The sequence below is a fragment of the Rana temporaria genome, chromosome 7 (genome assembly GCF_905171775.1).
Source record: "Rana temporaria chromosome 7, aRanTem1.1, whole genome shotgun sequence".
Taxonomy (NCBI): domain Eukaryota; kingdom Metazoa; phylum Chordata; class Amphibia; order Anura; family Ranidae; genus Rana; species Rana temporaria.
Genome location: NC_053495.1, coordinates 172,288,745 through 172,314,802, shown reverse-complemented (window position 1 = coordinate 172,314,802; position 26,058 = coordinate 172,288,745). Strand labels below are relative to the sequence as shown.

Genomic DNA, 26,058 nt, shown 5'->3' with positions numbered 1-26,058 from the left:
ACTCCAAGTATTTTGCTGTTTAGTAGTGCAGCAAATACTGATATGCTGCCTATACAGCAGTGGAGACAATAAGACCCTGTGGCACCAGTGAGGGCTAACATGAGAGCCGAACTGTGCATACACAATACCCGAGTAGGGGCCATGGCAGTGCCCTATTCTTGCCGATACCCTGTCCTGGCAAAAACACGGCCACTATAGAGTTAAGCAGTGGAGTCCTCATTCTGCTCTGTAATCTCATACTGCCTCTGTCCCCTATCCTGTAGCAGGTGTATCACTAGGAGCGAAAGCTGCTGGGTGGGACACATGGGGTGGAGGTAGAGATTGATGCCAGGCACAGGGGCGGCTAGTACCAGAGGAGGCAGGGCTGTGCAGCGCTCATTCATGTACACAGCAGGTGTCCTCAAGACCATTCCCTTCTCCAGCGATCATCCACAGCGCCCTCCTCCGTGTCAGTGAGCAACTGTAAATGAAAAATCTAGCCACTTGGCACACTTCCTGCAGTGCGGCACCAGTGTCTAACATGCCACAAACCGGTACGGGTCGGGGGTTGAGGACCCCTGCTGTATATTACACACAGGCAAAGAGAATGGGACGTTATCAATTGACAAGATTTTTCTGGCCCTTATTAAACAGGTATACTCAATAGTCCAAAAAGAGAAAATAAGGGAAGTTCATTGTTAAGGTTTACATACCCTTCAAGCAATATAGAAGGCAAAAGACACACATTCAAATCTTTCACTGAGGACACCCACACAGATGGTGCAAACACGCATTCAAAAGCCTAAAAAAATAAATGCCAAAAGTTTGTGGATACTTGACTATCACACCAGTATGAGCCTGTTGGATATGGTACTCCAAAACCATGGGTATTATCACAGAGTTGGTCCTCCCTTTGCAGCTATAACAGCCTCCGCCCTACTAGGAAGGCACAAGATTTACGAGTGTCTTTTAAGGTCAGATAGTAAGGTTGTATGTATGAGAAGACCTGGCTTGAAATCGGTCTTTTAACTCACCAGCTGTAAAGTTCAACAGGTCAGGAGTATGCATAAGTAGTTCTCCAACCAGACTGGTCAAACCACATCCTCATGGACCTAGCTTTGTGCTCAAGGACACGGTCTTGCTTAAACAGAAAATGGCCTTCACTAATCCGCTGCCACAAGGTTGAAGTGCACAATTGTCTAAAATGTCTGTGTATGTTGTAAAATTTCGAAGGACCCTTCACTGGGAACACCTGTACTGAATAATTTGGAGGGGGGTCCACATACTTTTGCTCATATAGGTGGGTGTGAGGGTCCACAAACATTTGACCATATTGTTTACTTCATTATTAGTTGCTTATTTAGTATCAATGAGACAGCGCCATACTAAAAGTACATAAACATAGGTCAGTGTGTGTGTCAACTAACTTGCAAAGTCACCATTATTGAAAGAAACAAAAGAGGGGTGTGACGGCCAAACAGCCAGTGTGATTTACTTCATTCCAAAACATATGGATCTCTATGACAAATCACAGAGATCCAAGACGTTCGGATCTCTAGGACACATATACTAGCAAGAGATTATTATTACAAAAGAAATGCAAATATGGTTAATCTACCTTTATATTATGGGCTAGCTTCAGATAGCCCGCCGTAACTTTGTGCCGGCGTAGCGTATCTCAGATACGCTACGCCACCGTAACTTAGTGAGGCAGGGGCTGGATTCACAAAGAACCTGCGCCCTAAGTTACGGCGGCGTAGCGTAAATCTGCCGGCGTAAGCACGGCAAATTCAAATTTTGAAGAGGTGGGCTTGTTTTATGTAAATAAAACATGACCCCACGTAAATGACGTCTCTAACGAACGGCGCATGCGCCGTCCATGAACGTATCCCAGTGCGCTTGCTCCTAATCACGTCGCAAATAGTCAATGCTTTCGACGTGAACGTAATTCACGCAAAGCCCTATTCGCGAATGACTTACGCAAACGACGCAAAATTCGACGCTGTCCCGACGTCCATACTTAACAATGGATACGCCTCATATAGCAGGAGTAACCTTACGCCGGAAAAAGCCTAACGTAAACAACGTAAAAAAATGCACCGGGCGGACGTACGTTTCTGAATCGGCGTATCTAGCTCATTTGCATATTCTACACCGAAATCAACGGAAGCGCCACCTAGCGGCCAGCGTAAATATGCACCCTGAGATACAACGGCGTAGGAGACTTACGCCGCTCGTATCTTAGCCTAATTTAAGCTTATCTGGTTTCCAGAATACGCCTAAATTTACAACGGCGTAGATTCAGAGTTACAACGGCGTATCTACTGATACGCTGGCGTAACTCTCTCTGAATCTAGCCCTATGTATTTATTTTATCTAAGCAGATGTCTACTAGGGCGGCAAATAATGATTATTGCTTTAATTAATCGATTACTCATATAAAAACATCGAAAAAAGTTTGCTGTATAATTTAGTTAAAGCGGATCTCCCATGCCTAAACTTTTTTTTTTTGGGGGGTTAGTTAAACAGTACATGGCATTGTTAAAATAAACTCACGTTTCTGGTGTTTAGTGTCTGTCCCTATCTTTAGCCGTCTGTAATAATAAGTTATATTTTCAGGCGTCAGCAGTTGCCATCTTCGCTGTGGGCATTGTGAATCCCACCAGCAGAGACTTCCTGGATGCGGCGATGCTGTAATCCCAGCATCCACCGCTCGATCTGGCGCATGCGCACTGGCACCCGTGAGCGGCGGCGTCAGCGTCTCTGTTCCCATAGTAACGGCTGGCGTTACCACCCTGGATGCTTCTCATTACAGGATCAGTATCTGTGCTATAATGTAGATTTTTGAAAAGGCCCACCCTCCTTCTTTTGTTTACATCCGCGTCACTTTCTGCTAAACGAAGTCGCGCGATGTTTGCTGTAACAGGGCCGAATATGATAATTAGGGAGCTATGACTCAAGCACCCAGAAGACACAGCGCGGGACAGGAAACAACAGAAAACCCGACAGAAACCTGAGGGGCTGCAGACCGGAAGCCTATCTAGTTCAGATGGTATTGTAAAACTTTTTTAGATGAAACTATCCAATTAAGCATTGTGTAGGATCATTATTAATATTGAGATTAAGTTCAATTCAGGGTGGAGCTCCGCTTTAATATGTAAAGTTTAAAAAAATAAAATAATAATAGTTCTTGAATATCTATATGCAGTGGTAAATATAAATAACTATATGGTTGGGGAACAAAATATTTAATTCACTCTAGGAACAACAGAAATGATACATATACAGCAAAACCTTGGGTTTGAGAGTAACTTGGTTTGAGAGCATTTTGCAAGACAAGCAAAATTTAGTCTTATGCCGCGTACACACGATTGGAAATTCCGACAACAAAACGTGGATTTTTTTTCAACGGAATTTTGGCTCAAACTTGTCTTGCATACACACAGTCACAAAAATGTTGTTGGAAATTCCGAACGTCAAGGACACAGTGACGTACAACACTACGAAGAGCCGAGAAAAATGCAGTTCAATGATTCCGAGCATGCGTAGGATTTTTGTGCTTCGGAATTGCATACAAACGATTGAAATTGGGGACATTAAGTTTTCCCACCGGAAAAATTGAGAACCAGCTCTCAAATCTTTCTTGTCGGCAAATGTACGATGGAGCCTACACACGGTCGGAATTTCCGACAAAAAGCTCACATCGAACATTTGTTGTTGGAATTTCCGATCGTGTGTATGCGGAATTAGTCTTACAAGCAAATATTATAGATAATAGAACAAAAATCTATGGAGACATCTGCCCTAACAATCATCAGTCTCAGTCTATCTGACTGTATCTGCTTGTGCAGGTATGTTACCTTAGAGGGACTTTTGTGGTCCTCAGCTGAAGAGGTAAGTTGTTTGGCAGGCTCTGCTTCTTCCACTTGCTGAAGTTCAGCCTCTTCAACATCTTGTATGTCAGTAGAAGACTCATCCTCTACCACCCCCATCACTTCCTGCAGCTCAGCCTAAAACCACAAGAGACACCAAGATATATCGGCGAACATGTAACCTCTATATTGCTAACCAAAACCAAAAGTCAAACTCACCAGCAAATCGTCGTCATCCTCCAGATCATCATCGCCCACCTCTTCCTCTGCATCCAGGTCTCTCATGCACTCCTGTGCCATCTTCTCTATATGATCCATAGGAACTGGAGCTGTAGAGATATTTCAGTGATAAAGAACAGACTTTCACAGTGACAGAACTGGCGTGCATGTAAAGGACCGCTATAGCAAAACATATTGGCCCGGATTCACAAAGCACTTGCGCCGACGTATCTCCAGATACGCTGCGTAAGTGCAAATATGCGCCGTCGTATCTGTGCGCCGGACCCACAAAGTAAGATACGCCTAAAAATAGGCTTCATCCAGCCGGCGTAACTTGCCTACGCCGGCGTAGAGTGGGCGCATATTTATGCTGGACGCATGTGGCGCTCCCATTGATTTTGTATTCAAATATGCAAATGAGGAAAATACGGCGATTCACGAACGTAAGTGCGCACGACGCAGGCTACGACTGGTGCGCGCAAGTTGTACGTCCGACGTAAAGTTATGCCCCATAAAGGAGGTGTAACTCAGCAGCAGACATGCAAAGGTCTGCACCAGGGAACTTAAGCCGACGTATTTTACGTTGGACGTGAATGACTAGGTGTAGGTTACGTTCACGCCGTAGGCAGTGATCTTAGGCAGTTGTTCCGACGTGATTGTGAGCATGCGCACTGGGATGCGTCCACGGGACGGCGCATGCGCCGTTCATTATACGTATCTGTCTGGCGTTTGGCCCATCATTTGCATGGGGTCACGCCTCATTTGCATGGCTCACGCCCACTTCCACTTACGCCTACTTACGCCTTGGAAACCCAGCCCAGTTTTGGGAGCATTGGCTTTGTGAATTCAATGCTTGCCCCTCTGCGCTGCGTCGGCGTAGCGTACAGGAGATACGCTACGGAGGCATAAATGTGCGCCGCTGTCTGTGAATCTGGGCCATTATATTCTGTTAAAGTGTACTAAAGGCAGAGATACCTACCTCAGCTGTAACGGTCTGATACCTGCATGGTTCCTCGCCAGCTTCTTCCAAGTGTTAGTCTTCGGACGACATGATTGGCTTGTGTAGGATGACATCACTTCCATGAATGCGTGGGAGTCATTCACCCTTGCACACTGGAACCTTCCAGAAATGTAAACTGAGCCGCCCATGCATAGATCAGAGTACTTTCTGCAGAGGACTGCAGATAGAAGGTAACTTTATTTATTCGCAGAAGAGACATTGCATATCTCTTCTGCAATAAAGAGTTTGTCTAGTCACAATTATTTTTACCTTTAGTTTCGTTATGACAGATACAGGGGTACGGACAAACCATATAAATATTTTGAGGGGTGCCCAATGGTCACCATTTTTTCATAGATAAGGGTGTGTATGGAGCGCTAGATACACAGCTGTGGATGCATGACTGGGGTAGGTGAAAATGGGCAGAAGGGGAAAACTATGTTACATGGGGGACTCGGAAAAACAAAAACTGCTGTGCTAATGCTAGAAGCACACTGTATCATAGATGACATTTTTGATTTTGCCCATAGTTTCACTTTTTTTTTTTTTTTAATCTAGTAATTTTTTTATTTTTCTTTAAGTATTTTCCAGTTAAAGCGGAGGTTCACCCTTTAAAAATTTTTTTGACATTACACAAAGTCGCGCCATCCTACCGACACAAGGCCGGTGTTTTTTTTTTTTTTTTGTCAGCACATACCTGTTAATCCCGATTTTCACCTCACGGCGATCCCGCGGGAGTGGGCGTTCCCAAGCACTGCCTGTGATTGACAGGCTTCTGAACGGCGCATACTGCGCGTCACAGGTTGCCGGAAAAACCCGAACGTCGGTGCGGCTCTATACGGCGCCTGCGCACCGACGTTCGGGTTCTGTCGGCAACCTGTGACGCGCAGTATGCGCCGTTCGGAAGCCTGTCAATCACAGGCAGTGCTTGGGAACGCCCACTCCCGCGGGAACGCCGTGAGGTGAAAATCGGGATTAACAGGTATGTGCTGAAAAAAAAAAAAAAAAAAACACCGTCCTTGTGTCGGTAGGATGGCACGACTTTGTCTAGTGTCAAAAAATGTTTTAAAGGGTGAACCTCCGCTTTAAATACAAGCAATGCAACAAGTATCTCAATGCAAATGAGAAGCATAACACAGAGTGAAAAAAAAAACACAACAAAGAGCAAAAAGGCACACAGCTTAAAGATGCATGCCAACCGTCAAGGTGCTGACCAATCAGAAGCTATCTTCATACTGACAGCACTGCAAGGAGAGGAGGGATTTCAAATCCTGGATCTGTAAAGCTGCTTTTTGTTGTCTGGGGGGGGTCCAGTGGATGGCTGAAACTGCTGGAGGCTGGGGGGAGGGAGCCATGGGAGAGGCAGGAGGAGCCCAAGCTGCAGCCGCTCATGTACACAGTAGGATCAGGAGCCAGAGATGGTGGAATTTGTCATGCAGGGAGGTTTCCCGCACCACTCCTGTGTAAACTCAGCTCAGGCTCAAAGTCACTATGGTAAGCTGGGTTCACACTGGAGCAGCGCAGGAAAATGCATGCGATTCAGACAGGAATCGCACCACATTCCTGTTCAAATCATATGCAATTCTTTGCAGTGCGTATGAGCCTATTAATTTTGTATGGGCTCAAATCGCACCACAAAAGTATTGGTTTTGGTATCAGGAGCAGTTGCACGAGTATGAGAACTTGTGCAAGTACTCAGTATCAGTGCAACCCCTACCTCTAATGTTGGACATGTAAAAGTAGTTGACCACATGCAGTTGGCAGAGTAATTACCCATCCCAAATAATTAGCGGCAGTGGGTGAGGAGGGGTGCCATTGAAGCTCTACTCACCTTTTCCTTTAGGCTTTGCCTTGGGTGCCACTTTCCCACCAGTAAGGGCGGCCAGCTCTGCCTCAAGGTCTCCATCGTCTGCATCATCTGGGATTCCCATCATCATATCCTCCGGATTGAAGTCTACAAACAAGCCAAGCTACACACCGGGAAAAAAAGAGAAGAAAACACTCAAACAAGAATTTAAACAACTAAAAGCACATGGAATCAGTGGTATACCATCATGAACTGTAATGACAGACCTCTCTAACCACTACCAAACTCTACAGTAATCAGCTTTTAGAACAAACATAGGACAGAAAATAACCTAAAACACAGAACATATACTTATACACATATGCGGTTTCAGCTGCACAGATCCATTTGTGTGCCACGAAAGAAGCTGCCATCCTTTATACACATATACTGATTCTATTGTTTGTCTTTACAGCTGTGGTAGCGAAATAAGACTGCAAAATGGGGTAGACGCCAAGGCTGGCCATATGCATCAGGCTGGGTTCACACTGTGTGCGGCGCCGCTCGCACCAGGGGGTCTAGTGCGTCCTCATTCACCATTTCAGGTCCGAATTTGTAGCTGAATTTGGACCTGAAACAAAGCCAAAGACGCACAGGACTCTTCATCAGTGCGCTCCGTGGTCACTCTAGAGATGAACCGGCTCCATTGAGAGTCACAATCTCCTGTCATGCAATTTGGATGAGGGGAAATCCGCATTAAATTCACAATAGTGTGAACCCAGCCGGTCCAGAGGATACCTACAGGGGTCGCCCCACAAATGCATTTGATCCAACTAGCGATAGTTGGTCCAATCCCAAGGGTGCGTGCACATCTACTAGGGGGGCACCCTATTTAAGCACATAAAGAGCACGGGATTTTTTCATCCATATTTCAAGTCACAGCACTGTGTATGAGACTTCCAACACTGTTCCAACAGCACAAACACTTTTTTCACTGGGGACTTTTTCCAGCGATTGTTGTTTTTTAGTGTTTTTTTTTGTGTTTCATCATTTATTTTAATGATTCATTATTTACTTTGTTGTATGTAGCATTTAGCGCGGTTTATTCCTTATTATTTATCAATTTACACTGAAGCTGCTCCAGTCATGTGATAATCTTTCTTATCCATGACATTTTCACAAAGTTATTATTATCATTATCTTTTAGTATCTGCATCACTGTCTTTTGGCGCTTTTCCTTATATATTTTATCACAGTACTGTAGATAAGGTTGGGGCTCAGCTTTGAGTGCAGAAAAGAGCATAAAATCATTACATGGAAGAACTGTTCCTGTTTCCTATAAATGAAAAATGGGGGGAATTCGGGACTTTAAATGAGGCTCGCATATAGTGTGCCTCCATCCCTGTTACTGAAAACTGAAGCGGGGAGATTGGGACTTTAAATGAGGCTCTTCAACATGGTGATGGTAGATTGCATACAGATGTATGTTTATTGAGTATAAGAAATTGGATAGAATGCATGTAAGCAAACAAAACCATATACAGAGAAAAACATTAAGGATAATTGTCAATCCATACAAACACACATAATATGTGTGTGTGTGTTAAAAATGTCAGGGATACACAATATATCAACATGGCATCACGTAGTCGTATAAATAGCTTAATAACATAAAAAACTATTTCATATATATATATATATATATATACATACACACATACACACACAATCATGAAACATCTGAGCAGCATGACATAAGGGGTGAGCATGTTAAAAACAGTAAAACCAAAATTCATTAGGCAGATGATGTTCTGAGTAGATAATGTAGTGTTGACCTGAAACTGCATCCCTATTTCCCGACGCGTTTCGTGTATAAACACTCTTCAGGGGCGGATGCTGGGAATTGTCTACAAAAAATGATAATAAATAAGTTGGTCAAATGGTAAGGGGTCCCAGGGAAAGGCAAAATAGCCCACCCTGAGTAAATACATAAAGTTCATGCAGGGAATTGTGGAGACTGTAGGTCCAGGGCCAGTAAAATAGTCTGTCCCGGAAGCAGAGGTATACTCGAGTTGTGCGCTGGGTGGGGGCGGCACCGCATACAAAGACCCCCTTCCCCTTGAAGGCATGATATAACGATAGCCACTGTAGGGAGTCTTGGTGATAAACCGTAATGGCTATCACAAAGGTTCTTAAAAGAGTAAAAAATCTATTGTCACCATGTCATTGTATGCCGCAAAAAATTGACATGTTGTTGTTATATGTAGTGACCTAGAAGTGACTTGCCTGTGGAGCTTCTGGAGGAGATGACCTGCTGCAATGAGGTGTATCATCTAAGGGTGATAGCAACAAGACTGGGTAGGGGGAGGTGGGATATAGCCGTCCCACACACGTGCACGTTGACTTAAATACCTGCGTCACGCTGGCATGGTACAGGCTGGGCGGGGCTCTGCCGCTGAAACCCGCCCACAGAGACGCCCATATTTCTCTACCATGCCGGCCAAGTTGGAATAACTCATGCCGTGCGCTAGTGACGCCAGAGCGGCGACACACGTGAGGCATTTTGTGTGACGCCGATGCGCTGTGGGACGCCACCCGCCCCCCCAGGAAGCTCCCCCCGCCCCAGGGGAGGGGCCGGGGGAGAGGGGGGGACGCACAGAGCGCATCACAGCTTCTGAGCAACAGGCTAAAGGAGGTCCTGGAAATGCAGAGACCACCGCTCGAACCCCGTGGTAATACCACATAATGACCAAGCTGTGTAGTTGCTAGGGCACAGATGACCTCCGTGACCAAGTGTGTAAAACCTGGACTGGTATAAAATCATCCAGGGTTAAAAGCAACAACCAAAAACCAAACATCTGGGTGGCAGGGGAACACTGTCAGCCCTGTTGAAAAGCCTCCATCCCTAGTATAAATGAAAAATGGGGGGAATTTGGGACTTAAAATGAGGCTCACGTATAGTGTGCCTCCATCCCTGGTGCGGAAAACTGAAGCGGGGAGATTGGGACTTTCCTATAACAGCCAATTATATTATTCCCTTAGATTCCCGGTACAGTATGAGAAGACGATTTTTTAGAATGTAACTGTTCTGGTTAGTATTGTTCCTTCAGATGCAGGAATCTCTGACACTTTTTAGCATCATATGGGTGACGCACGCATTACCTCTTTGGCTGCAGCTACTCCTTTGCCCTTGGCTGGGGCATTTTTCTTGCCAGGCCTTCTGCCCAGCATTGCGGCTCATGGAAGCTCTGCCCCCAGGCAGGGTGTCTCGGACGTCTTACACAAAGGGCCCTGTGAAAACAGAACAGCTTATTAGGAAGAGTTTAAGTAAAGGGAAGTAAAATACTGAACAGGTTCCCACTGCAGAGGATTATGGATTCAAAAAAGGAAAGTTATGTTATTTATAATGACAGGTTTAAAGCCTTGCCGTTTCCTGATCATCATTTACATCAGTTCTAAAAAACATGCAACTTACTTCCTGAAGGAAGAGCTTGGCGATAATGTCATATACACAAGAAATGTACATGGGCACAAACAATGTTAGAGAATCTCACATATAGCACAGGTGGAACTGGCAACAAATATGAAATTACAGTTGCCCAGTGTGGATGGTTCAGTCCCACCAGGTGACAATCTCATGTCCCTCTAACTGGCGGCCTTCCAGCTGTTGCAGAACTACAAGTCCCATCATGCCTCTGCCTGTGGGAGTAATGCTTTTAACTGTCAGCCTTGCAATGCCTCATGGGAATTGTAGTTCCGCAACAGCTGGAGAACCGCCAGTTGCCACCTGTGCTTGACACATGCTGGCTGGGCAACCACTCTATCAATCAACCAGGGTTGCAACAGTTAGGCCTTGTTCAAATGGGTGTACTTAAGTATACAACCCTGTGAGGGCCTTGTTATGCTTGCATGATATGAAGACGTGTTCCATGCATCCCCATGCAGACAGTTCCATTCTAGTCAATTGGGGTGTAGCAGTTGCACAGACACAGTGACAAGCACACTGCCTACATTCAGGGGCATGCACCCACATGGATGTCAAATTGGGAGCAGTGGCTGTACCTGTGCAACCGCTGTGTCCCAAATGACAGGATTAGGGCTGCCTGCAAGGAGATGCATGAAACACCTGTGCATTCTGTGCAAATACAACGTGGCCCTTACACAGGTGTACACATCCGCATGAGCGAAGCCTTACCCACTGTCCCATAAGGGACACTAATGTGAAAGCAATACTATCCAAAGTCAATTATACACATTGCAGTCATTTTAGCAAACGTAATTCTCATCTTCTGTGCTGTAGACGCAGATAAGCCATCATCAGGGGCGTATATACAGGGGTCTCAATAGACCATGTGGCCCCCTGTACACCTGGATAGGAGGGGCAGAGGGGGCTGCATTTACTGGCCCCTTCTTTCTATTAAAGCGGTGTTCCGGCCACAATTTCACTTTTTAAATATAAATACCCCTGTAATACACAAGCTTAATGTATTCTAGTAAAGTTAGTCTGTAAACTAAGGTCCGTTTTGTTAGGTTGTTACAGCATTTAGACACTTTATAAAATAGAAATTGACTGGGGCCATCTTAAGTGTGGGCATCATGAAGCCAGACTGTATGACTTCCTGGATTTCAGCCTTGCAAATCTCACACATGCTCAGTGCTGCACAAGCAGTGTCAGATCAGGTTTCAGCACCTGTGCTGTCCAAGTCACATGATTCTTTGAGACTGGGGAATGCACAGACTCCTGGGAAGTTACACCCACTACATTCCCAGGAGTCTGTGCGGTGTAGGTTAGGAAGCATTAAGCACCTAGGTGCAGGAAGTGGGAGGATTAACTATTCTGCCTAGCAACAACACTTTGAAGGCATCTAAAAAAATAAAAAAAATTTCGTAAAGGACTAATGACATTTTTTTAAAACTACTGATGTAATGTTATATTTATGGGTGGAACTCCACTTTAATGAGAGTCAGTGATATAAACATCCCTTGTGACAGTAATAGGTGGTGACAGGTACTCTTTATGGAGGGATCGGAGGTCTAAAAGACTTCCAATACTTCCTTTGCACTTCAAAGTATTCAGGTCACACGCATCGATGCCGGATCGGAGACACCCAAATTGCAATGCATCAATTAATTTCAGCACCCCTAGTTGCTTACAAGTTAGAAATCTGTATTTTTTGCTAGATAATTACTTCGAACCCCTCAAAAATTACAGTAAAACCTTGGTTTGAGAGCGTTTTGCAAGACAAGCTATTTTTATTTTTTTTTATAAATCTTGACTTGATATACAAGTAGTGTCATGTCACAACTGAGTATAGAGAAAAGAGGCACCTCTAAGACCCGGTTCACACTGGGGCGACACAACTGACGTGTCGCGTCCCATTCAATGCAATGGAACCGTTCTAATAGGAGCGACGCAAGTCGCTCCGACTTAGAAAAAGGTTCCTGTACGACTTCGGGGGCGGCTAGGGGCGACCTACATTGACTTCTATACAGAAGTCGTTTTGTAAATCGCCTCTGAAGTCATCCTCAGGACGACTTGCAGAGTCACCCCAAAGTCGTGCCGCGGAAGTGTGAACCGACTCTGAGGCCCCGTACACACGACCAAACATGTATGCTGAAACTGGTCCGCGGGCCAGTTTCAGCATACATGTTCGGTCGTGTGTAGGCGCGAGCGGGCAGAATTCCAGCAAACATTTGCCCGCCGGGCCTTTTCCCAGCGGGCAAATATTCCTGAACGTGTTTTAAAACCGTCCGCTGGAATCCTGCCCGCTCAGACATGTACGGTCGTCAGTACAGACCTACCGTACATGACCGAGCGCCCGCCATGCCTTGCATGCGTCGAATGACTTCCACGCATGCGTGGAAGCCTTTAAATGGCAGGCCCGCCCACGTCTCCGTGGCGACGACGCGGACACGCCCCGCGTATTGTTTACGCGCGGACTTCTGTACGATGGTTAGTACAACCATCGTACAGAAGCCCTCTGGCAGGCATGTACGGTGAAACCGGTCCGACGGACCGGTTTCATCTTACATGTTTGCTCGTGTGTACCGGGCCTAAGTGTAGCAAAATGGTTACATTTAATGAAGGTACAACATTTAGCAACTTATTGCTACACTTAGAGGTGCCTCTCTTCTCTTTTATACTCTGGAGCTCCTGCTGGATTTTGCTTCTAATCTCCTTGTGGATGGACATTTTATGGTTACACAACCTATCACTTTGCTGTAATCTTTTTATATGGAGTATAAACTGAAGGACTTATAAATAAATGGTTGTGGAACGAATCATCTGAGTTTCCATTATTTCTTATGGGGAAATTTGCTTTGATATACAAGTGCTTTGGATTAAAAGCATGCTTCCGGAACGAATTATGCTCGCAATCCAAGGTTTTACTGTACATGTAAAATTTTAGCAGAGACCATAGAGAATAAAATGGTGATCATTGCAATATATTATGTCACATTGTATATGTGCAGTGGTCTTTCAAATGCATTTTTTTTTTTCAAAGAAATACATGAATAAAAAAAAAAAAAAAAAAAAAAGTTAGCCCAATTTTTTGTATAATGTGAAAGATGATGTTACACCGAGTAGATACCCAATATGTCATGCTTTAAAATTGCGCATGCTCGTGGAATGGGAACAAACTATGAAAATCTCCATAGGCAATGTTTTATTTATCTTTTTACTGTTACCAGTTTAGAGTTACAGAGAAGGTCTAGTGCTATAATTATTGCTCTTGTGCTTATCGTGGCTACACCTCACATGTGTGACTTGAACATGGTTTACATTTGGGGGCGCGACTTGCGTATGCGTTCACTTCTATACGCGAGCACGGAGGCACGATGGCACTTTAAATTTAGTTTTTTTTTCTTATTTTATTTTTACACTGTCCCTTTAACAAAAAATGTTTTGATCACTTTTATTGCTGTCAGAAGGAATGTCCCCTTCTGCTGCTTGTGATAACGATCTAGCGACTGCTTAACTGCATCGATTGTTATAACATATCATAAGGTGTGACACTTTATTCCCGGAATGTCCACAGCGTATCACAATGGTGGTGAGTCACACAGCCATTCGCACTCAGGCGTGCTCCGACATGTTCTAAATTGCGAGTGAAACTTTAGCTCTGTTACAACAGGTTTATGGTGAACACTCCATAAAGAAATCAAGTGTTTTTGAATGGCAAAGGGGGGGACGATGACGCAAGAAGTGGGCATCCAAAAACCATGGACCGGTACATGACCTGTTGATAACCGGGCCACACAGCGGGAGGTGAGCAGCTATCGAGGTTTGGACAGGGCTATCACAGACCTGCAGTCACCACTCACCTCCTGCTGTGTGGCCATACCTATGGCTCCTTTCACACTGTGGCGGTTTGCAGGCGCTATTGCGCTAAAAATATCGCCTGCAAACTGGACCTACACTGGAGCGGTGTGCTAGCAGGACCACTCCAATTCCTATTGAAAGCAATGGGAAACCGCGGCTATACCGCCAGCAATGCGCCTCTGCAGACGTGCATTGCGGGCGGTATTAACCCTTTTTCAGCCGTTAGCGGGGGTTAAAACCACACCGCTATCGGCCGAATACCGCCGCAATTCCGACAGTATATCGCTGCTAAAAATAGCGGCGCTATACCACCACAGCACCTCCCGCCTTAGTGTGAAAGGGGCCTCCTCCTCATGTTACAAGCGGGTAATCATTAATATTATGATAAGTTGGGGAACTCCCACCCTACATTCAGATGTGCAGCTCCTCCCGCCGCCTGTCCTGTTAATAGGATGACATAGTTGGGAAAGGTGGGAGAGGACACAGGCTGAATCCTGCCTCTGCCCTTGTCAAAGGTAGGACTGTGTACAAGGGGAAGTAGAGAGTGAAAGGAGGCACTGTGATTAGAGAGAAAGGGGGGGCAGCTGTGATATAAAGGAGACTGCACTGCAATCATTACAGCCTACCTTACAGTGCAGCCCCCCTTTACATCACAGTGCCCCATACAGTGCAGTCCCTTTACATCACAGTGCCCCTTACAGTGCAGTCCCTTTCCCATCACAGTGTCCCTTACAGTGCAGCCCCCCTTTACATTCCAGTGCCCCTTACAGTGCAGTCCCTTTCCCATCACAGTGCCCCATACAGTGCAGTCCCCTTCCCATCACAGTGCCCCATACAGTGCAGTCCCTTTCCCATCACAGTGCCGTCCCCTTCCCATCACAGTGCCCCATACAGTGCAGTCCCTTTCCCATCACAGTGCCGTCCCCTTCCCATCACAGTGCCCCTTACAGTGCAGTCCCTTTCCCATCACAGTGCCCCATACAGTGCAGCCCCTTTCCCATCACAGTGTCCCTTACAGTGCAGCCCCCCTTTACATTACAGTGCCCCTTACAGTGCAGCCCCCCTTGACATTACAGTGCCCCTTACAGTGCAGTCCCTTTCCCATCACAGTCTACCTTACAGTGCAGTCCCTTTCCCATAACAGTCTACCTTACAATGCAGTCCCTTTCCCATCACAGTCTACCTTACAGTGCAGTCCCTTTCCCATAACAGTCTACCTTACAATGCAGTCCCTTTCCCATCACAGTCTACCTTACAGTGCAGTCCCTTTCCCATCACAGTCTACCTTACAGTGCAGTCCCCTTCCCATCACAGTGCCCCATACAGTGCAGTCCCTTTCCCATCACAGTGCCCCATACAGTGCAGCCCCTTTCCCATCACATTCTACCTTACAGTGCAGCCCCCTTTACATCACAGTGCCCCATACAGTGCAGTCCCCTTCCCATCACAGTCCCGTCTGTGTTACATCCATGTAAAAGGGATGGCACTTTTTCCCGGTCTGACAAAACCGGTCACAAACCTCAGTTTACTAACATGTGACAGAGGAGAAACAGGAAATAGGAAAGTAGGTCACATGGACATTTAATCCAGTGGAATTTATTCAGGACACAAATACAAGGATCATGAAAAGATAAGTGCATGAAACTGAAGGAAAAAAAAGCCCTTCCAGCTGCTAAAAGAAAACAATGATCTGGTTGGTTGCTGTGAGCAACTATTCCAGTCTTTGGAAATAGCTTTGTATTCTAAATTTCCAAAATGAAATATAGAACAAACAGCTTCACAGAAAATGAGTATACACAGATACAGCGGGTATCATGATAAATATAGACAAGATGGGTATAGTACTGTACACAAATATCATAATAACATGCTACAAGAAAAACCTGTGAGCATCCAAAAACAACTATGCATATTGTAAAAATGACCAAGAGAGTATTTTAAAAGAAAAAGTAGAACCAGAAGTAAACAGGATGAAAAAGAAGAGCAAATTAAGAAAGAAAGAGCAAAAAAAAAAGGAGGAAAAGAAAAAGAAGAGGGAGAAAAGAAGTCATGCGGCCAACAAATTTCAAAAAGACAATCATATGTTCAAAAGTAAAGTCTAATCAGCATTGCAAAACATGAGGTTAGGAACCTGAAATAACAATAATATACAAAGTCAAAGACTTAAAGGGGTTGTAAAGGTAAAAAAAAAAAATCCCTATATAGCTTCCTTTACCTTAGTGCAGTCCTCCTTCACTTACCTCATCCTTCCATTTTGCTTTTAAATGTCCTTATTTCTTCTGAGAAATCCTCACTTCCTGTTCTTCTGTCTGTAACTCCACACAGTAATGCAAGGCTTTCTCCCTGGTGTGGAGTGTCGTGCTCGCCCCCTCCCTTGGACTACTGGAGAGTCAGGACGCCCTCTACGTTTCAGATAGAGAAAGGAGCTGTGTGTTAGTGGGCGTCCTGACTCTCCTGTAGTCCAAGGGAGGGGGCGAGCACAACACTCCACACCAGGAAGAAAGCCTTGCATTACTGTGTGTAGTTACAGACAGAAGAACAGGAAGTGAGGATTTCTCAGAAGAAATAAGGACATTTAAAAGCAAAATGGAAGGATGAGGTAAGTGAAGGAGGACTGCACTAAGGTAAAGGAAGCTGTTTAGGGGAAAAATATTGTACCTTTACAGCACCTTTAATGTATCCCAGAGGTAACGTCGGAATTATGCTTTGCACTCTGGGTGATGGTTATGGTCCGTTGGCTCTGTAAACTTTTATTTTCTTGTATTCTGTTAATAAAAACCTTTGTAAAGGGATTAGTGAAGGTCTCTGTCCATGGAAAGTAGAAATACAGGATTTTGCTGCATTCAGAAAATGGGGGGGGGGGGGGGGGGTACTCACCTCTTATATCGGCCTATTGGTTCAGTTGTACAATCATTCTAGTCTTAATACAGTACTGATAACCAATGGTTACAGACATCGACAATCTCAATGCACCAGCTCCACAAACATCACAGCTCAGCTAAGAATCTTTGTAACCAATGAAAACAGAGGCGGCGGAGATGGGTGGTTCTGTTTACAGGAAATCATGGGTGCTGCCATGGAGAACTATTCCTTTTACAAACACTAGAACCAGGAGGACATACCGACCCACCAGCTTTAACACTAAACAGTTTATTAACCGCTTGCCAACCGTATAGTCTAGATATATGGCAGCAAGGCGGATCGGCTGCATCAGATCACGTATCCAGTATAAGTGATCTGACACTTCCAGGTACGGGGGCGCGCGCATGTCCACGCTGTTATTAAACACAGCAGATGATGATCACCGGGTACCAATGTTCTGTCGAGAAGTGCCCCCCCATCGAATAGTGCCAAGAACAGCTGAGTTTACGATCAGCTGTTGTGGCAGCGAGACGGCGCCTGCGCACAATAGCAGATTGGGGCGGCCCAATGGCCGATATAAAAAAAAAAAAAACACCCACTCCACTCCTTCCTGCTTGGTCCTGTCACTCTAGCACACACTTGATGTCCTCAGTACAAATGGCACTGGTTGGCACTGGCAGGTGGCACTGGTTTGGAACAGATGGCATTGGCAGGTGGCACTGGTTTGGAACTGACAGATGGCACTGGCAGTTGGAACTATATTGCACCAATGATTGGATTTCTTATGAAAGGGGGCGGGGCCACCTACACATATCGGCTCGCCCAGATACCATCCCATTGGCTGGTGTTTGATAGCTGCCGGGTCCCACCCATCCCCGACATCGAGGTCAATTCTGACAGCTCCTCTCTCTCTCCTCTCTGTTACTTGTCAGTTTCACACACTCAGCGTGGCATTTGATGCGTGCCAGAGCCGCTGAGTGGGAGGAGGAACGGCGGTCGGTGTTAAATTTCGGCCTAATTTTGATAATAATCGGCCGATGCTGATTTATCAAAAATGACCAAATATCGGCCAATATATCAGTCGACCTCTAGTGTTTAGTAAACTGAAGAGCGGGTTTTTGTATCAGAAAAATACGTGTTTTGCAGCAATGGGCAGAATTTAAAAATCCGCCCCCATTTTATCAGCACTGCCCATCATTTAACAATCTGGCCCCAGCATGTAAAAATCCGCACCTCATCGACATGAACGTGCCTCGGCAGCGCACTGTGTGCTATCAAGAAGTGGCCGCTATTGTGTGCAGGCGCCGTCTCGTCGACACAACAGCTGATCCTAAACTCAGCCATTGTGCAGTTCGAGCCGGGCACTTCTCGATAGCGGGCACTTCTCGATAGAACACCGGCCAATGGATTACCGACGGCACCCAGCAATTGTCATGAATTTACACAGGACAGAGCCCTACCAATGTAAACAAGGTACCAGTCCCCCCAAAAACAGCCTGATTGGACAACAGTTATCACAGGAGTGTCAGACACAATCGGATCATCTACTGTTTATCACCCACCGCCAAATGATGGCGGGACGGTGCGGCTCTCGTTCTGGGTGGACGTCATATGATGGTGCACAAGAATGGTCACTCCTGTGCACCCGCAGGGACATCGCACCATGTTGCTAGGACGCATGACCCCGATCTCTGTAAATAGCCGCCAACACGACCCCAATCTCTGTAAAGACCCGACGACGCGGCTCTTTAATCATGCGATCGGCTGTGTCCAATCACAGCCAGTCACATGTGAACAAGGAAGTGCCGGTTATCGGCGTTCCTCGCCTCACACTGGCAGAGTGTGTGGCGAGGAGAGCCGATCAGCGGCATCTCCTCGCAGGGGACAGTGAGAAATGTAATCAGGGCACTGATGATCAGTGCCCTGATTACATTAGAGCGCCACCAGTGCCAGCAACCATTTCCCACCAGTGCCAGCAACCAGTGCCCACCACGGCCAGAAATCAGTGCCCATTAGTGATACCAGTCAGTGCTGGCTTTTAGTGTCACATATCAGTGATGCCCATCAGTAAAACCCATCAATACCGCTTTTTAATGACGCCTACCAGTGCCCACCAGTGTCAGCTATCAGGGAACGTCAGTGCCACCTATCAGTGCCGCCTCATCAGTGCCACCTCATAAGCGCCCATCAGTGAAAGAATAAAATTACTAATTTACAAAATTTACTGACAGAAACTAAGAAAAACATTTTTTTCAACATTTTGGGCCTTTATTTATTTTTTAAAATAAAAAATAAAAACAGAAGTGATTAAATACCACAAAAATAAAGCTCTATTTGCGTGAAGAAAATTATAAAAAGTGCACATGGTTACAGTGTAGCATGACTGCGCAATTGTCATTCAAAGTGTGACAGCGCTAAAAGCAGAAAATTGGCCTGGTCAGGAAGGGGGTGAAAGTGCCCTGCAGATAAGTGGTTAAGAAAGATAAGCTAAACTTCTCATAAAAAAATAAATAAAAATAAATCTCATTGTGAAATAATGGCAACTGCACTTATTACCGCCCCTAGGGACATCGGAAATGGCACATATCATGCAAGAAAGGCTTAAAAAAAAAAATTGTGAATATTGGCTTCTATTTGGCAAACAAAAAATATACTTTTTTCTTAATAAACAAGAAAAAGATGCATTAACCACTTCATTACTGGGCACTTAAACCCCCTTCGTGCCCAGACCAATTTTCAGCTTTCAGCGCTGACAAATTTCGAATGACAATTGCGCGGTCATACAACACTGTATACAAATTATATTTTTATCATTTTTTTCCCACAAATAGAGCTTTCTTTTGGTGGTATTTGATCACCTCTGCGATTTTTATTTTTTGCGCTATAAACATAAAAAACTGTAAATTTTGAAAAAAAAACACAATATTTTTTACTTTTTGTTATAATAATATCCCAATTAAAAAAAAACGCAATAAGCGTATATTGATTGGTTTGCGCAAAAGTTATAGCGCCTACAAAATAGGGGATAGATCTATGATTTTTTTTTTTTTTTTTTACTAGTAATGGCGGCGATTTGCGATTTTTTTGTCAGGCCTGCGATATTGCGGCGGACGTATTGGACACTTTTGACACAATTTTGGGGCCATTCACATTTATACTGCGATCAGTGCTATAATAATGCACTAATTAGTGTATAAATGTGACTGGCAGTGAAGGGGTTAAAGGGTTTGTTAAATTAAAGTCTGACAGTAGCTGATAAAGTAAAAAGTAATGTTTTGCATTATAACTAGTTTGATACCTGTTGAAATCGAGCTGTTTTATTCACCTCCGTCACACCTGAATCATTATTCTCACTGACTTCCTGGTTTGCGGTGCGCATTCATTCTGGCTACATCACGGCCTAATGGGAACTACAGTTCCCATTAGGCTTAGCCTCCATGCCTGTGAGGGATAAGAGAGCATCTTCCCGCAGGGCTGTAGTCATAGGGAGGGGGTGCGCACATTCTGCTTTCCACCATGCAAAACGGCTCAGATGCTGGTGGAAAGCAAGAACAGGAGAGACAGGAAATGGCATTTTCAAACCTGGATTACTGTATTTTAGAGGTCAAAAGGAAAAACGAGGTAAGTGATATTTAAATGCTCTAGCTTACAGCAATCAATTGATCTAAACCTTTAGTGTTCCTTTAACACTAGGGGGTGAGGAAGGGGTTAAATGTATTCCCTGGGTGTGTTCTTACTGTGTGGGGGGAGGGGACTGACTTTGGGAGGTGACCGATGCTGTGTCCTATGTAAAGGGACACAGATCGGTCTCCTCTCTCCCTGACAGCACGTGGAGCTCTGTGTTTACACACAGAGCTCCACGTCCCTGCTGTCACTGTCGATCGCGGGTGTCTGGCGGACATCACGGCCACCAGGCACACGCATCGGCTCCCGAGTGATGCGCCGGGCACGTTGTTTCCCCGCTGCACGCCCCCAGCGGTGCGCACGGGGAATCACAACAACAGGACGTCCAGGGACGTCCACCCGGCACTTGAGAGCCGCGCTGTAAACGTCTTTCGTCCATAGCGCGGATCCCAAGTGGTTAAAGGGTCACTAAAGGAAAACATTTTTTAGCTGAAATGACTGTGTACGGGGTATAGAGACATAATAATTAACAGATTCCTTTTAAAAATGATTAAAAATAGATAAAAATCAATCATATAATGTACCTACAGTTTAGTTTAGTTTTTGCTGTTGTTTCCTGGTTCTCTGATGTACAGAGCCAGAGAGCCAATAGAGGGCAGTGATGGATTGTAAAACTAAACTGGATTGGTGCTGACACACAGTAATCACACCTCCTTGATTAGTGACCACAGTGAGAAATCTCCCAGTACTGTGGTGATCAGGAAACAGACAACCAGGAAGTGTCCAGAACAGAGAAGAATTACAGCAACATCAAAGCAAAAATGAACAATGAGGACATGAAACCAGGACTGCAGTAAGGTAAAGCTAAAAAAGAAAAAAATTCCTTTAGTAACCCTTTAAGTATATTTTTATGAAAAAGAATAAATGAAATACACTGGGCTATTGATTGCGATTGATTGCTATGTGCCACCCAACTTCTGACAGAGCAGCAGGAAATATTTTCAGAATTTACCAACACAACGCTTTAAAGAATATCAAATTTTCACCATTTGCAAAAACAAAACAAAAATACAATCAAAACACAATATGATATAAGAAGAAAAGGACTTTATAACTACAGGCACGCCAACTTATTATTAGCACCGCATCCCTTGATTAAATAAATACAAGAGAATAAATTGTTAAAAGAGAACAACTGGCAAAGTACATATCAATAGAGTTTTATGGATACAGCACTGTGAGATGGAGTGCCCAACATGTTTCGCCCATATGTCAGGCTTCTTCAGGGGATGCTGTCCAATTAAAGCAGGGATATGCAATTAGCGGACCTCCAGCTGTTGCAAAACTACAAGTTCCATCATGCCTCTGCCTCTGGGTGTCATGCTTGTGGCTGTCTTGCTATGCCTCATGGGACTTGTAGTTCTGCAACAGCTGGAGGTCCGCTAATTGCATATCCCTGAATTAAAGGTACAAGCCTTCCAGGTCTCTTAAGATGTTAATCAAATGACTAGGAAAGGTCACAGGTGTCTGTGTGCATCAAAGAAGCGTGTGCCATGGGTGACCATAGGGGGCATTCAAGGAAAAACAAGGACTCAATACCAAGGGACGTATGCTGTCTGTACACGCCCATACTTATCTCTAAGCCTGGCGTTTGGCGACAGCATATGTGTCCCTAAGGTTCCAGCAGCCTTTTGCTATAAGAAGAATACAGTACGGTCAGATAGAATGTACAGTATGGGGCAAGTATAGATAAATGTCATCACTCTGCTGTACAAACTGTCCGTCACATGAAATCACTGCCTAGTGTGGTCAGTATACACTCACTGCAATCCAGGAAAGGGAAGTTCCCTTTATCAGAGATAAAATGCTGATTGTAGAGGGGAGAAGTAGGTGAAGGAGTGAGATTTATACTAGGGATGAGCGAGTCTTCTTTCATGTAAAACAGGGGGGGGGGGGGGGGTCAGTTCTGGGTATATGCCATATTTTTGGTGGGAGGGGTTGTTCTGAGTATATGTTATATTTATAAGGGGGGGGGGGACTGTTCTGTGTACATGTCATATTTATAGGGGGGGGGGACTGTTCTGTGTACATGTCATTTTTATAGGGGGGGGGGGATGTTCTGAGTACATGTCATATATATATAGGGGGGTACTGTTCTGGGTACATGTAATTTTTATAGGGGGGGGGATGTTATGGGTACATGTCATATATATAGGGGGGGGGGACTGTTCTGGGTACATGTCATATTTATAGGGGGGGGTCTGTTCTGGGTACATGTCATATTTATAGGGGGGGGACTGTTCTGGGTACATGTCATATTTATAGGGGGGTCTGTTCTGGGTACATGTCATATTTATAGGGGGGGGGGTCTGTTCTGGGTACATGTCATTTTTATTTGGGGGGGCCTGTTCTGAGTACATGTCATATTTATAGGGGGGTCTGTTCTGGGTACATGTCATATTTATAGGGGGGAGGGGCTGTTCTGGGTACATGTCATATTTATAGGGGGGTCTGTTCTGGGTACATGTCATATTTATAGGGGGGTCTGTTCTGGGTACATGTCATATTTATAGGGGGGGTCTGTTCTGAGTACATGTCATATTTATAGGGGGGGGGTCTGTTCTGGGTACATGTCATATTTATAGGGGGGGTCTGTTCTGGGTACATGTCATATTTATAGGGGGGGGGGCTGTTCTGGGTACATGTCATATTTATAGGGGGGGGGGCTGTTCTGGGTACATGTCATATTTATAGGGGGGGGGGGGGACTGTTCTGGGTACATGTCATATTTATAGGGGGGGACTGTTCTGTGTACATGTCATTTTTATAGGGGGGGGGGTCTGTTCTGGGTACATGTCATTTTTATTTGGGGGGGCCTGTTCTGAGTACATGTCATATTTATAGGGGGGGGCTGTTCTGGGTACATGTCATATTTATAGGGGGGTCTGTTCTGGGTACATGTCATATTTATAGGGGGGAGGGGCTGTTCTGGGTACATGTCATATTTATAGGGGGGGGGGATGTTCTGAGTACATGTCATATATATATAGGGGGGTACTGTTCTGGGTACATGTAATTTTTATAGGGGGGGGGATGTTATGGGTACATGTCATATATATAGGGGGGGGGGACTGTTCTGGGTACATGTCATATTTATAGGGGGGTGGTCTGTTCTGGGTACATGTCATATTTATAGGGGGGGGACTGTTCTGGGTACATGTCATATTTATAGGGGGGTCTGTTCTGGGTACATGTCATATTTATAGGGGGGGGGGTCTGTTCTGGGTACATGTCATTTTTATTTGGGGGGGCCTGTTCTGAGTACATGTCATATTTATAGGGGGGTCTGTTCTGGGTACATGTCATATTTATAGGGGGGAGGGGCTGTTCTGGGTACATGTCATATTTATAGGGGGGTCTGTTCTGGGTACATGTCATATTTATAGGGGGGTCTGTTCTGGGTACATGTCATATTTATAGGGGGGGTCTGTTCTGAGTACATGTCATATTTATAGGGGGGGGGTCTGTTCTGGGTACATGTCATATTTATAGGGGGGGTCTGTTCTGGGTACATGTCATATTTATAGGGGGGGGGGCTGTTCTGGGTACATGTCATATTTATAGGGGGGGGGGGGGACTGTTCTGGGTACATGTCATATTTATAGGGGGGGGACTGTTCTGTGTACATGTCATTTTTATAGGGGGGGGGGTCTGTTCTGGGTACATGTCATTTTTATTTGGGGGGGCCTGTTCTGAGTACATGTCATATTTATAGGGGGGGGCTGTTCTGGGTACATGTCATATTTATAGGGGGGTCTGTTCTGGGTACATGTCATATTTATAGGGGGGAGGGGCTGTTCTGGGTACATGTCATATTTATAGGGGGGTCTGTTCTGGGTACATGTCATATTTATAGGGGGGGTCTGTTCTGAGTACATGTCATATTTATAGGGGGGGTCTGTTCTGGGTACATGTCATATTTATAGGGGGGGGTCTGTTCTGGGTACATGTCATATTTATAGGGGGGGGGGCTGTTCTGGGTACATGTCATATTTATAGGGGGGGGGCTGTTCTGGGTACATGTCATATTTATAGGGGGGGGACTGTTCTGGGTACATGTCATATTTATAGGGGGGGGGCTGTTCTGGGTACATGTCATATTTATAGGGGGGGGCTGTTCTGGGTACATGTCATATTTATAGGGGGGGGGGCTGTTCTGGGTACATGTCATATTTATAGGGGGGGGTCTGTTCTGGGTACATGTCATATTTATAGGGGGGGGGCTGTTCTGGGTACATGTCATATTTATAGGGGGGGGGGGCTGTTCTGGGTACATGTCATATTTATAGGGGGGTCTGTTCTGGGTACATGTCATATTTATAGGGGGGGGGACTGTTCTGGGTACATGTCATATTTATAAGGGGGGCTGTTCTGGGTACATGTCATATTTATAGGGGGGGGACTGTTCTGGGTACATGTCATATTTATAGGGGGGGGGCTGTTCTGGGTACATGTCATATTTATAGGGGGGGGGGCTGTTCTGGGTACATGTCATATTTATAGGGGGGGGGACTGTTCTGGGTACATGTCATATTTATAGGGGGGGGGGGGGTGTTCTGGGTACATGTCATATTTATAAGGGGGGCTGTTCTGGGTACATGTCATATTTATAGTGGGGGGGGGGGGGACTGTTCTGGGTACATGTCATATTTATAGTGGGGGGGGGGGGACTGTTCTGGGTACATGTCATATTTATAGGGGGGCTGTTTCGGGTGTTATAGGGTGACAGGTGGGACAGGACAGGGGATACACATGCTTGGTGGTGGGGTACCGGGGAAGGGGGGTCTCCGGTCAGTAAAACGTACCTCAGTACCTGTCAGCGGAGAGCACAGCACGGAACACCGGCGGGTGTCAGGAGGAACATGGGTTGCTGGGAGGAGCGATCCCGGAAGCAGAGAGCGGCTGTCATACGGCACGTGATTGCAGTCAGCGCGCATGCTCCGCCCGGGAAAACATCACGTGCTCACCTGCAGGAATATGTCATTCTCGGTGACACCTGTGTGCGGGGACAGGAGGGGGCACGATTCGGACAGCGGCTTCCTCTCTGTGTACTGTGACAACTGTCTGTGTTATTGTCGGAGATCGTGTGCTTTATACCACCCAAGATCAATGGCATTCGGCACTGTGTACCATTAATAAAATAAAATTAAAATGTCATCCATATTTGCTCCAATGTTCCCTCCATGTAGTTGGGATCCTCTCCATGAAGTTGCCAAGTTCTGACATTCCCGTAGGACAGTTCAGGGATTTCTGATGTTTTCCTGCAGTGTCCAGAGGTCTGTCCTTCAGGATCCGGGACAGGGAGGGCGATCGATTAATGCTAAACATTCGT

General features: G+C 45.4%; 1 protein-coding gene across 3 annotated transcripts in view; it reads right to left on the bottom strand.

Annotated features, from left to right (window-relative positions):
- The window catches only part of CC2D1B (coiled-coil and C2 domain containing 1B), a 63,285-nt gene extending 37,649 nt beyond the window's left edge, over nucleotides 1-25,636 (bottom strand). The window contains exons 1-5 of one of the 3 annotated variants that reach the window (XM_040360473.1): nucleotides 25,532-25,636; nucleotides 10,019-10,147; nucleotides 6,902-7,040; nucleotides 4,071-4,180; nucleotides 3,840-3,989 (exon numbers count right to left, since the gene is read on the bottom strand). In XM_040360473.1, coding sequence (XP_040216407.1) covers nucleotides 3,840-3,989; nucleotides 4,071-4,180; nucleotides 6,902-7,040; nucleotides 10,019-10,087 — 468 coding nt within the window. In that variant the 5' untranslated portion in view covers nucleotides 10,088-10,147; nucleotides 25,532-25,636. Of the gene's footprint in view, nucleotides 1-3,839; nucleotides 3,990-4,070; nucleotides 4,181-6,901; nucleotides 7,041-10,018; nucleotides 10,148-17,057; nucleotides 17,078-25,531 lie in introns of those variants that run through there. The other 2 variants (XM_040360474.1, XM_040360475.1) reach the window with 2 other exon arrangements.
- Between the last annotated feature and the right edge of the window lie 422 nt (nucleotides 25,637-26,058).